The sequence below is a fragment of the Chrysemys picta genome, chromosome 1, assembly GCF_011386835.1.
Source record: "Chrysemys picta bellii isolate R12L10 chromosome 1, ASM1138683v2, whole genome shotgun sequence".
Taxonomy (NCBI): Eukaryota; Metazoa; Chordata; order Testudines; family Emydidae; genus Chrysemys; species Chrysemys picta.
This window is the reverse complement of record NC_088791.1, coordinates 135,507,052-135,519,473: the sequence shown is the minus strand read 5'-3', so window position 1 is coordinate 135,519,473 and position 12,422 is coordinate 135,507,052. Positions and strand designations below refer to the sequence as shown.

The 12,422-nt window shown below is 45.2% G+C and overlaps 1 protein-coding gene across 5 annotated transcripts in view; it reads right to left on the bottom strand.

Annotated features, from left to right (window-relative positions):
• Window positions 1-201: 201 nt before the first annotated feature.
• Window positions 202-12,422, bottom strand: part of TSPAN11 (tetraspanin 11) — a 189,896-nt gene continuing 177,675 nt past the window's right edge. The window contains exons 8-9 of one of the 5 annotated variants that reach the window (XM_042843028.2): window positions 1,171-1,286; window positions 523-709 (exon numbers count right to left, since the gene is read on the bottom strand). In XM_042843028.2, the coding sequence (XP_042698962.2) occupies window positions 652-709; window positions 1,171-1,286 (174 nt within the window). In that variant the 3' untranslated portion in view covers window positions 523-651. Of the gene's footprint in view, window positions 710-1,170; window positions 1,287-12,422 lie in introns of all 5 variants that reach the window. The other 4 variants (XM_065584206.1, XM_024109990.3, XM_042842789.2 and 1 more) reach the window with 4 other exon arrangements.

Genomic DNA, 12,422 nt, shown 5'->3' with positions numbered 1-12,422 from the left:
CATACAAAATCTACCGGAATGCAGTGTTAAGGGCTCTAAATCTAGGAAATTCAGCTGCTAAAGTTTCATATACAATTTTAATTTGATTTGTGCGTACATGTTTTGATACTCTCCTTATGGGTCACATACTCTTTCTCTGTTAAAAGAATAGAAAATATTGCCATTTTTCCTGCACAGGTGTATATAATAATATAAATATAATAATTGTGATGATAATTTATTGTGACAAAACATAACACTTAATATAATCTGTGTTGTCCCTGGATATGTAGCACACATATTTAAAAAGAGATCATTTCCTTTGGCCACAGGTGCATTGAGGGATAGTCCTTCATTACCTATATGGAGTTAAGTTAACATACTGTAATCTCTCATCATATGTTGATAAAATTAACAAATTTGTATTTCCAATGAGACACCATCTCAAATTGTCATAAAAAATTGAAACTGTTACTTCCACAGTGTGTTGGCTGGGATTTCTATAAACATTGTAAAACTTCCCTTATAATCCTTGGGCTGTTTGCTGTGGCTCAAATTTGTTCTTGAAGAGATTTGAAAGATAAAACAATATTTCCAACAGAAATCCAACAGAACTCCTGTGTGGCTGTGTTTGTCAGCAGTAATATGTGCTCATTAGCCAAGTGGACATCCTCAGCACAGCTCCTCAGCGGGCAAACCAAGGAGAGTCCAAGGAGAAACATCAGGAAGGCTGCAAGACATCAAGAGTTGAGAAGCATTCGGCATCCACCAATCAACAGTTTGTTGGGGTATGCTTATAGCGGACTCTGAAAAGTACAATGCCAGGTGTTCATAGGGGTTGGAGCAGTCAGTAATATTTTAAGGGCTGCTACTGGGATGGTCAAAATGAATCTGGTTAAGGCTCTCCCCCTACCAGTAAGCAGTCTCACACAACCAATTAGTCCATCATCTGGGCCACTTGTGCCTAAGGGGAAGAAAAGGCTTTGCTAACATCAGTTTACCCTGACACCCTACTAACAGGATAGCAAAATATCCTATAGTATTTGGGTTAACACTTGGGAACCTTTCTCCCCATCTTTTGCTATTCATGGTCATGTGCTGGTAAATGAAATGTAACTTCAGAGGCGCCAGCTAAGAAATGGGGCAACACATGAATACGGATATTGTGGCTACTTGAACTGCAAGACTCACATAACAGTGCCCATGAGGATTGGGTTAGTCTCTATGGTGTTATGATGTGTGCACTCAGAAATATCTCGGTACCACCTCAGAGCACTGGTCCAGCCCGTCTGATGTCCTGACTCCAGCTGTGGACAACCCAGAATACATCTTATCACCAACTGTGCATTAGGGATAAACATATTTTCCTATCCCCTCTAGGTGACTTGCTGAAGGCATGAAGCATGAGATTTGATAATAGTCATCACTGTCTCAATGCAGAGGTGAAAGTGTTCTGAGCATGCTGAGGGCAATGCAGGCAGACTGTTCTCCCCGTGGCCCATGAAAGAAGTGGATGAACCAGGGGATTCACAGATGCTAAGGCCAGAAGGGAGCTTAGGTGCTATTAGTAATACAAGAAACGAGATGTTTGTTTACAGCATAGGCCAGATCCTTGACTGGTGTAAACCAGAGAAGCTCCATTGACTTCAGATGAGCTATGCTGATTTACACCAGCTGAGGAGCTGGCTCATGGTTGGCAGTGCCCCTATCATGATTGTATCATCCCAACCACAGGGAGTTCGGCAGAAACTTCCCTATGGGCAGGGTTATCATGATTGGCCACTCTGAGATTTCACCCACTCACTGTGGTGCCCTCTAGTGGTGAGTGAGACACAAAGAGTCGATGAGGCTGCTATAGGCTAGGCTAACAGAGAAGGATATTTTCGCTTAGGCACCAGAGGCGACTGCTTTCAGGTCCAAAGTTCACTCCTCACTGCTGGCGACTCACCCAGGGCTGCGAAAGCTGCTCGGTGATGTCTCTTCACGGGCACAGCAAACTTAATAACTGTTCATTGAGAGGGCTGGACACTACAGGGCAGATGGTTTGGGAGGCAATCTGGGACTGGGAGGGTGTTGGGGGTCATTCTGAGAAAGGAACAGGGTGGTGGAAGCCAGGGTGCGACCTGCATGTGAGTATGCTGGCTGCTGGTGCCACAGCTGTGAGCCACGGTGGCATAGCATTTAAGGCACACAGAGTTGCAGGGCAACACAGTGACACAACCCCTTAATGGCCTGAGTTGAACCCCAAAGCATCACAGTGGGATTACGCCTGGCCATTGCTCTGAAGCATCTGAGCATTGTCTGAGACAGGATACTGCACTAGATCAACGGCTGGGCTGGGCTGGTAGGGTCATTCTATGTAAAAGACTATGAAGTCTAACATTTATTATTAAGCCTCTATCTTTCCCCTGAAAGATGCTCTACAAGTGCTATCACCTGTTACACTACAATTGTAGGCGGGTGTCCATACCAGGGGTTCTGCCATTATATCTTCCATTGCCTGCATACCCCATCACCATGCTGCCGCTGATAACTGTATGGCCTGTTACTATAACCATACAATGGGGTCTATGCTGCAAAGGCAGTTTGGTATATATGAAGCCCCAACACTGCCAGCTGCACTGTGGAGACAGACTGCCTGTACCCCCACAGTGCCAGTGACACCCCCCCCCCAATGGGGGGTAACACACAGATCAAGCTGTTCTGTGTTCCCATCTGTGCCTGATCCACCGGGGATGTGACTGTTACAGCTCTGCCTGGCGAGCCTGGCTCTTGAATGCATGCTATAGACACTTACACTTTTAGTTGTCGAGGGCCTCGTCTCAATCCTTGGTTTTGTCCAAGAGAGAGGTCATCACATGACCAGCATGCTGGATGGTAGGTGTTCCTATTTGCTGGCTAACACTTTATCCCCTCAAAATAACAACAGCTCTGCTGGTGGGTAATGATGAGTGCTGCTGGTGCTGTGCTATTTGACAAAATAGTAATTATCCCGTGTTACTTTTTAAAGAAATAAATGAATTTTTACACCTGGTTACAGATCAACCCCAGCAGCAGGTCATGTGTTTGTCTGACTGCCCCTGCCGATGCACCTCAGCACAAGGTAAGTTTCAAAAGGGAGAGCGAGCAAGCCAAAATGTTTTTGTCAGTATAAATCAAGGTTGTGTTTTTGTCTCTGGGGATGGAGGAGTTAGTGACTCACTTTGCTCCCCTTTTCCAGCCACCGTTAATTGTTTGGTTTGGCTGCCTTGGAGGCTCTGTGATTTCATAACTTAAAATTGAAACCTGGAAAAAAAAAACCTCATTTAAAAAAAATAACCCACTGCTCAACTATCTGCTGAGGTGACCTTACTGAAAGTCACAGGCGAAATACCATCCAACATGTTATCACAGTGACTCAAAATTTCTGCACTGCGGCCTCAGGGATGTCAGACTATATTTGCTAATTATTTATATAGTGCCATAGATGTGCATGTGGTTGTTTGGGAAATAAAAAAAACATATGGTCCTTGCCCTGAAAAGCTGATTATGGAAATGAAATCAGGCACATAGGAAAGCTACCAGACCACAGTGGTCAGAAGTTGGGACAAGAGGCTTGGAAAGTAGACACTTTTGGAGCTGTTATTTTCCCACAAACAACAGGTAATGTGCATCTTCTGTGCTGTAGGTTTCTCACAGTCCTAGTTGGAATAATTTCTCACTCTGAAATATGGGTGTGTAGGATTAAGGTCTCCTGGGGTGCTGGGCCAGAGCAAGTGGGAGGGAGGGCCTACCCCACCCCTTCCGCCTGTGGTCCCGCCCCCATTCTGCCCCTGTTTCACCCACAGTTCCGCCCATTCTGCTCCCCCACTGCAGCCCCACAATCCGTTTGCTCCTCTCTGCTCCCCCCCCCAACTGCGGCACCACAATCCGTTCACTCCTTTCTGCCGCCCCGCCCCCCCGCGGCCCCAAGACTCTGTCCTTCCCGCCCCCCCATGGTCCAGGGGCCGCAGCAGGGAGCAAGAGCTCCTCCAACCCTGAGGCTGCAACAGGAAGCGAGAGCATCTCCAGTCCCAGGCCTGCAACTGGAGTCTGGGTGCTGGGGCTTCCCGCGGCGCTCTGGGCTTCTGCTGCCCCATGATGTATTTCTGCTGGGGCACCCATTTTTCTGAGGCCTCCGAGTTGGCTGGGACCCCCGGGCACAGGCCCTATGGGCCCATTGTATAATCCACCACTGTGTATAACCATGAGGGGAGCAGGTATAAACAACCCTAAGGCTGATAGGATGGATAGATCTTTTACCTTTTGCCACTGGGAAGGGAGAAAAGCAGGGGGAGGAGAGAAAAAAAAGGAAAAAGACCCCCCCCCCCAAAAAAAACCCTAAAAAAAACCCAGAAAATTTTTGTTTTCAGTTTCAAAAACCAAAAACTGTTCAGTTTTCAATTTTTTTGTCAAAAAATTGGAAAAGTTTGAAATTTTTCGTGCACATTTTTGAGAACCCACATCATTACAATTTTTTTGAGAATCATACTTACAATTTTTTAACCAACTCTAGGGAAGACTGATTTTTTTTAATATTAAGAGATGATGTTGAAAATGCCGAGTCAGAGATTTTTTTTTCTCCCCTTCTTTCTAATTCTGATGGGTTTAAAATGTCAAAGCTAAACAACATTCTGCGGCTGTAAACCTGGTCTCTGTCACTTGAACAACGTGTGTGGTAGGGAAAGCCAGTACCAACCATCTTTGTCTCAGTCCCACCGTAAACCTTTCCTTTGCTGTGATACCTACCAACAAACCTAACATCCGTTGAGGTTGCTAGTGAGCAAAGACCACTGCCTGTCATGGTGACCAATCTTGTCTCATTGTTTCCTTTTACTCCTTGATTGTAGTCACCTATTTATCTGTAGTCTGATCTGTAGTCACCTATTTATCTCTTGTCTTACAATTAGATTATTAGCTCTTTGGGGCATGGTCTGTTGACAGCAGCTAACATCTGGCTAGCGAATCCACATAGAGAAAAGAAATCTCTTCCTATTTGACAGAAAACGAGAGAACTAGAGACAATCGATAACTGTCCTCCGAAGGGAGGTAACAGAGAGTTATGTAAAACAGGAGGTAACAGTGCTTAGACACTACAATTGCAGCCTTAGAAATGGAGTGCATGAAAGAAACTGAGCTTAACATGATTTCTAATTTGTAAGAACTTGCCAGTGGATAATTTAAAGGGTGATGACAGTAACTGATTCCTAGATTTAAACACCCTGAAAGCAACATGTATGAAAATTAAGGCTGCCATGATCTTAAAGAATGCAAAGCTATATCATGCCATCAATTCTTAAGTAGAACACCCTATTGATTTCAATAGAGTGCTTGTTTTAAAAGTCAATAGCATGATACTGCCCACGATCAATCTTGCATCCCAGCAGAAACTGTGGGAAATTACAGGCTGCAAATTTCTCTTGACCAGCAGATGACTCCACACATGGCACTGCTTAGAAAATGGCCTTGTTTTTGATAGCGAAAAGACACAAAACAGATGTTACCATTTAGATCATTTAGAAGATAGGAAAGGAAAAATGGGGATTCGCTATGTCTACAAAATGTTTTGCTGAGGACTCATGGACTATTGTGTCATGCTGGGGCTAGGAACAAATAGAACCACTGCAACAGCTGGCATCAGAAATTCCAAGATTTAAAGGAGAGCAACAAAACCTTGTTCAACATTCATTGCCTAGGCTGCATTGCACCATTATGTGCTGCTGATCAGGGAGCTGGAACAATTTTTATAGTGGGGGAGCTGAAAGCCACTTAACTAAACTGTGTACCCTGTATACAATGGAAACCACTTCGGGGTGGGTCAGCACCCCCCCGCCATCAGTTCTAGCACCTATGCTGCTGATGTATATGTGGCTTGACCATAAATTGTTGAGAAGTTATGCAGCGATTTTCACCACCATTTTGAAATAGCTGTAAGAGGATATGACTTTCTCAATTCAAAGCATTTGAAGAGGCCAACGCTCTGGTGGTTACGTTTGCAAGATTGTGTTGACAGGGTAGTAAACCAATACAATGCATTTCCCAGCTAGAGCCGCACGCATCGGAAGAAGCTGTTGATTTGTCTGATAACTGTTGAAAGAAACAATTGTAGAGCCCTTCTGGCCCAAAAAAAAAAAAAAGTCATTTCAATTTTTGAAAGCCACTCATCCTCTTTTAATACATTTCAAAGGAGTTCTCCAGCGCACAGTTGCAATCTGCCTGTATTGCAAACCAGAATGAGAATGCTAGAGAAATCTCTGGTGGCTCCTGTTATATTTCTCTGTACACAAGAGCAACAGATACCATGAATCTGAATAACTTTCATTTAGATTAAAGTCCCCTTGAGAGAGACAGAGCAGCCACAATGAGTTGTGTCTCTCAGATCCTTAGCAGTCTGACCAGAACTGAACAAAAAATGGTTGCCAGCAACAGCATAGCTCTTAGAGACTGCAGGGTCACCAAGCACAAGCTTTCCGAAATCATGCGTCAGGCCCCCAAATCATGACATTGGCTTAAAATCATGATTATTTGTTTTTTAAATAAAGGTTGGGTTGTTTTCCTTTTCCTTCTGGTTTCTGAGCCTTTCGGGTGTACTTATTGCATATTTCCAAGCTTTTCTCTGCAACCCGGAGTGCTGAGAATAAATAAAGCTGAGATTCTCATGAAATCTCATTCCAGCAGTCTGGGCTTTTATAAAACCCCCTAAATATCATGGCTATTAGTCACGATGATCCAGGGTGCAACCCCACGCTCTGGGTGTCCCTAAGCTGCTGACTGCCAGAAGCTGGGACTGGATGACAAGGGATGAATCACTTGATATTTGCCCTGTTCTGTTCATTCCCTCTGAAGCATCTGGCACCAGCCACTGGTGGAACAACAGATACCGGGCTAGATGGATCATTGGTCTGACCCAGTTTGGCCATTCTTATGTTCCTATGAGAATCATGATAAAAGCATGGGACTTGAGAGGTTTACTTACCTTTCCATAACTTGAGTTCTTTGAGATGTTGTGTCCTGATAGGTGCTCCATCGTAGGATATGCACGTGCCTATGTGATCTTGATGAGAGATTTGAATCAGCAACCTCATGTTCCAGAGTGAGGGTATATTGGGAGAAGCGGACCCAGCCACTCCAGTTTCTTCTCAAATACAGAGCCAAAAGACTCCACAGCAGAGGGGAAGAAGGGTAGGAAGTGGAGCACCTATAGGCACAAAACACCTCGAAAACCTCAAGTTACTGAAAGGTAAGTAACCTCTCCTCCTTCTTTGAATATATGTCCCTGTGGGTGCTCCACTACAGAAGCCTGTCAAGCAATAACTCAATGTGGAGGTGGGTGCTGTGGCGGGAGATCCATGAAAGTTTGGAGGACGGCATTGCCAAAGATCACGTCTATCTTAGATGCAGGTAGGATAGCATAATGCTTGGAAAATGTCTGAACTGAGGACCAGGTTGCAGCCCTGCACATTTCCACAATGAGAATGTCTTCCGAAGGGCTATAAAAATGGACGTAGCCACAGTGGAGTTGGCTGTCACCCTGGGGATGGGGGCAGCACTCCAGCTGCCTCGTAGCAGGCTATAATGCAACATGAAACCCATTTCAATAGTCTCTGTGTGGAAATCCACTTTCCATTCATTCTTTCAGAGGAGACACACCGCCTGGGGTAAATCCTAAAGGTTTTGTCTTGTCTTGTCCAGATAGAAGGCAAACACCCTCAGAACAACTAAGGTGTGGAGGCTGGCTGCTTCTCTCGAGGAGTGAGGTTTGGGAAAAAACACTGGAAAATGGATATCTCGATTGATATGAAAATCTAATGACACCTTTGATAGAAACTGAGGATGGGGGTGCAGCGTGATTTTTTCATGGTAGAAGGTACTATATGGCGGGTAAGCCATGGGCACCCCAAGGTCTCCCACCCTTCTAGCTGAGGTGCTGGCTACCGGGAATGAAATCTTAAGGGAGAGATAAAGGAACGAACAGGTGATCCTAAGCTTGAACAGGGGGTTCCTTAAGGTGTGCAGGACCAAACTGAGGTCCCAAGGAGGTGTGGGGTTTTGGATATGAGGAAACGAATTAGATAAACCCTTATGGAATCTGGCTGTGGTATGATGGGCGAAGACTAAAAGGCCCTCAATAGACAAATGGAAGGTTGTAATGGCTGCCAGGTGTACTTTAACAGAGCTCATTGATAGTCCCTATGTTTTCAATTCCAACAGGTAACCGAGGATTCTCAAGAGAAGAGCTCCAGAAGCGTACACAGAGTGACAGGAACACCAGGAAAGGCAGTGTTTTCACTTTTGCAAGTAAGTGTTACATATGGTAGGCTTCCTACTATTCAGAAGTACAAACTGAACCTCAGCCAAGCAGTCCAATTATAAATTCAAGAACCATCGAGGAGCCAGACCTTGAGGTTCAGAGATATGAGGCTGGGGAGGTTCATAGTGCCTGAGTTTTGTGTCAGAAGGTCCAAGCTAAGTAGGAGGCATCAAGGCAATATTACAGAAAGGTGAAGAAGATCTGAGTACCAGATTTGTTTGGGCCAAGAAGGTGCTATTAAGATGAAACTGTTCCTGCTCAGTTTGAGTAATGTTTTGAAGATGAGCACTGTTGGAAGACAGGCACAAAGGCGAGCACGGGGGCAGGGAACTTGGGAGGGTGTCTCCTAAAGAACTGCAGCCTCATCCCCCCTGGGAACAGAAGATTTGGCATTTTGTATTGTTCGGGGTTGCAAACAGATTTACTACGGTGAGGCTCCATGCTTTGCAGACGCCGTGAAAGATCAGGTTGTTGAGCTCCCAGTTGTGGTCCTCATAGAAGTTTCTGCCACTGTGTTCTGGAGGCCTGGCAAGTAAACCATGGAGATCTCTGTGTGGTGGGCAATGTACCAGTTTCTATCGTTTTAGGGACTCTGCGCATAAAGACTAGGATCTCGCTCTCCCTTTTCGATTTATACAGCACATCACTGCCCTGTGGCCTATCGTTACTCTGACATGATGGTCCTGAATGTCATGGAGAAAGTGCTGGCACCCGTAACGAACTGCTCTTAGTTCTGAGATGTTGATTTGAAGGAATGTTTCCTGTTGGGACCACTTGCACTGTGCAGTTGGACTTTGTAGGTGAGTCCCCAGCTTAGAGGAGAGGAATCTGTTGTGATGATGCGTGATGGTGGTGGGTGTGAGAAAGGGGCTCCCACACAGACCATCAGGGGGTCTCTCCACCAGCTGAGGGAGTCTAGTACCCATGGGAGCATGGAAACTCATTTGACAAAGCTATGTCTGTTCGGCATGTACATGGTTTTGAGACAGACTTGAAGACATCAGAGATGTAATCTCGCATGTGGTGTAACAAATGTCAAGGCCAACATGTGAGGAGCTGGAGGCAGGTCCTTACTGTTGTCTGAGGACTCTGCTGTGAAAGAATGTAGGTGTTCAGATTCCTGAGGTTTAAAATTGAATTCCAACCTCCATTTCTTTTGGGAAACAGGAAATATTTGAAATAAAACTCTCTTCCCAAAATTTCTAGGGGAAACCAGTTCTATTGCCTCCAGATGCAGGAGGGACCGAACCTCTTGCTTTAAAAAATCCTCATGAAAGGGGTCCCTGAAGAGGGAGAGGGGTTGGAGTATTTGTGTTCATAGAGTCTGGGGCATCTTCTGGGTACACCACAAGGGGTGTAGAATGGTATAGGGAAGGACCTTGCACTGAAATCTCAGAGTCCGAGGTGTCATCTCCAGAGTCCAAAGTCAGGGCTCTAGGTATTGGTGCCAGGGTCAGTTCTGGGGGGCCAAGAAGGTGCTAGAGGAAGCAGAGGATGGGTCAATACTGGGAGTCCAGCTCCTGCTGTCAGATGGAAGGAGGTGGTAAGTGTGGGACATAACAGTACCAACGGGGAGCTTCTCTAGGTGCCCCTTTAGAGGGGAGACTCCAATTCCTCTCAGATGAGCAGATCCTCCTGCAAGAAGAACCTGGAGGGTGCCAGAGGACTAAAGTAATAGACAACTGGGACCAGGGGTGGTACTGGAGCTTTAGCTGGGGATGAGAAGCAAGTTGGAGTTGACAACGCTGCTGAAGTGGCAGCAGAAATGGTATCTCTGTGCTCCAAGCGCATGCAAACCAAGGATGATGGTACCAGAGAGAGCAGAGGCTTGAAAGGATTCTATGTTATTCTGAGAGGGTGTCTGTACCACTGTCTTAGACTTTCTTGAGTCTTTAGATTCAGATAAGTCTTGATGCCTGGATGGTGCCTCTGAGCACTGTTTGTTGGCAGGTTGATCTTGAGATGTCTGCTTAGGAAGTACTGATGCCTTGGTCCCAACGTCTGTTGGAGCCTCGGAGGAGTTTCAATCTTACGGTCCTTTCTTTGAGAGACCTGCTTTTAAACCCAGTGCACTTGGACAGGATTTGAGAGTGTCCAAGCCACCTGAGACAGTCGAATGCCTGTCACTCCAGGGGAAAAATCTACTGCAGGTCTGCCAAGGAATCAGTCCTGGAAAACAGGGAAGATAAGAGTGAGAAACCCCCCTTGAGCAGAAACTTGTGCAAAATTAGAAGAAGACGAAATACTGAAGGAGAATACAGTAAATAAAACAACATGAAAAAAGCTTCTAAGAGGCAGCAGACACGCAGTTGCTCTGTTTCAAGGTGCAGGTGGTTGAGATGGAATTGGAATGGCGGGTTCGCTCCTTTACATTCCCTGGTTCTGGAGCACGAGGTTGTGTAGTGCACAGGCATGGACCACAGATGCTGCTGATTCAAATCTCCAGTCTAGAGCCCAGGGATGCGCGCAAATCCTACAGTGGAGCACCCATAGGGACATATACTCGAAGAAGTCCGTAACATTAAAACATGAATAAGTTACAGAGCTGTTGTACAGTACATCATAAGCCTTACAGTCCAGGTATTAGCTCATATATTGGAAGAAGAGTTTTGACCATAATAAGAAGCAGTGTTTCAATGCATCTGATGACATTTACTGTGGCTTTAGCTTGAGGTGGTAGAAGATTCATTAATGCAAAAAAAAAAAAAGCATGCTTCTTGAGAATGTAAATGGTCTGTTATGTTAATGCGGTTGGTGCCATTACCAAGAGAATGCCAATAATCCTTCAGCATATGCGAGCAAACATGCAGTGCTCCCAGCTCATTAAGCTAGCAAGGCGTCTCTCACTGCTAGCCCTGCATTCGCAGTCGGGTGACTCTGAGGCAGAGTTTATGTAATAGCCAAGGCTAGCACTAGATGCTCTGGAGTGCACCGCTGCTGCTGCCTGGCAGAGTTGAGGTGATGCCCTTAAAGGGGCACACGAAGCTGTCTCAGCTATCTAAGAGCGGGCAGCTGGGCCAGATATGCTGTTCCACCCCAAACCACACAGTGTTCAGCCCTGGGAGAGGATGCCCTTAAACCGATAGATTTTCTGAAGCTGTCCTTGATTGTGGGGCATGTCTGGGATGGAGCCACTTTGGTGCAGTAGCTCCCAGAAGCAGATCTGACCCATCATTGATAGAAGTGTGCACTATATCTTTGGGAGGGGTGACACAGCTCTCACACCACAACAGCAGGTGGCTCTGGTAGGCACTACAGAGGACAGTCATTAATTACCACAGTCTGTCCCTTTGGTTTGATTGTGCTAAATCATGTTTCAACATGTCTGTCAGTAAAGTCCATTAGTATCCATTCACATGCTGCATACCTGGTCTCCTGTTACTTTACTTAGCTCTCTTTGCTTTCCACAACTGCATCCTTCCTTAATATTGTAACTTCAAAGGTATCCCGTGAAGAAGGGGAAACCTTTTACAATATTGATCCACATCTTTCCCATACTTTGAACTCATCTATCCATAGATTATAAAGCCAGAAGGTACCACTGTGATCATCTAGTCTGACCTTCGCAACCCGGGCCATAGTTGTTCCCTGAATTAATTCCTGTTTGAACTAGAGCATGTCTTTTAGAAACACATCCAATTTGATATAAAACTGCCAGTAATCCACTGCAGCCCTTGGTAAATTGTTCCAATGGTTAAAAATGTACACCATATTTCTAATCTGAATTGGTCTAATTTCAACTTCCAGCCACTGGATCTTGTTATACTTTTGTCTGCTAGATTGAAGAGCCCATTATCAAATTTTTGTTCTGTAGGTAAATACTTATAAACTGTGTTCAAATCACTCCTTTAACCTCTTTGATAAGCTAAATAGGTCGCGCTCCTTGAGTCTATCACTATAAGGCATGTTTTCCCATTCTTTAATCGTTCTTGTGGATCTTCTCGGAACCCTCTTCAATTTATCAACATTTTTCTTGAATTATGGACACCAGAACTAGACACAGCATTCCAGCAGTGGTTACAGGGGTAATATAACCTCCCTACTCCTACTTGATATTTCCTTGTTTATACATCCAAGATCATATTTGCTCTTTTGGCCACAATATCAGTTATCC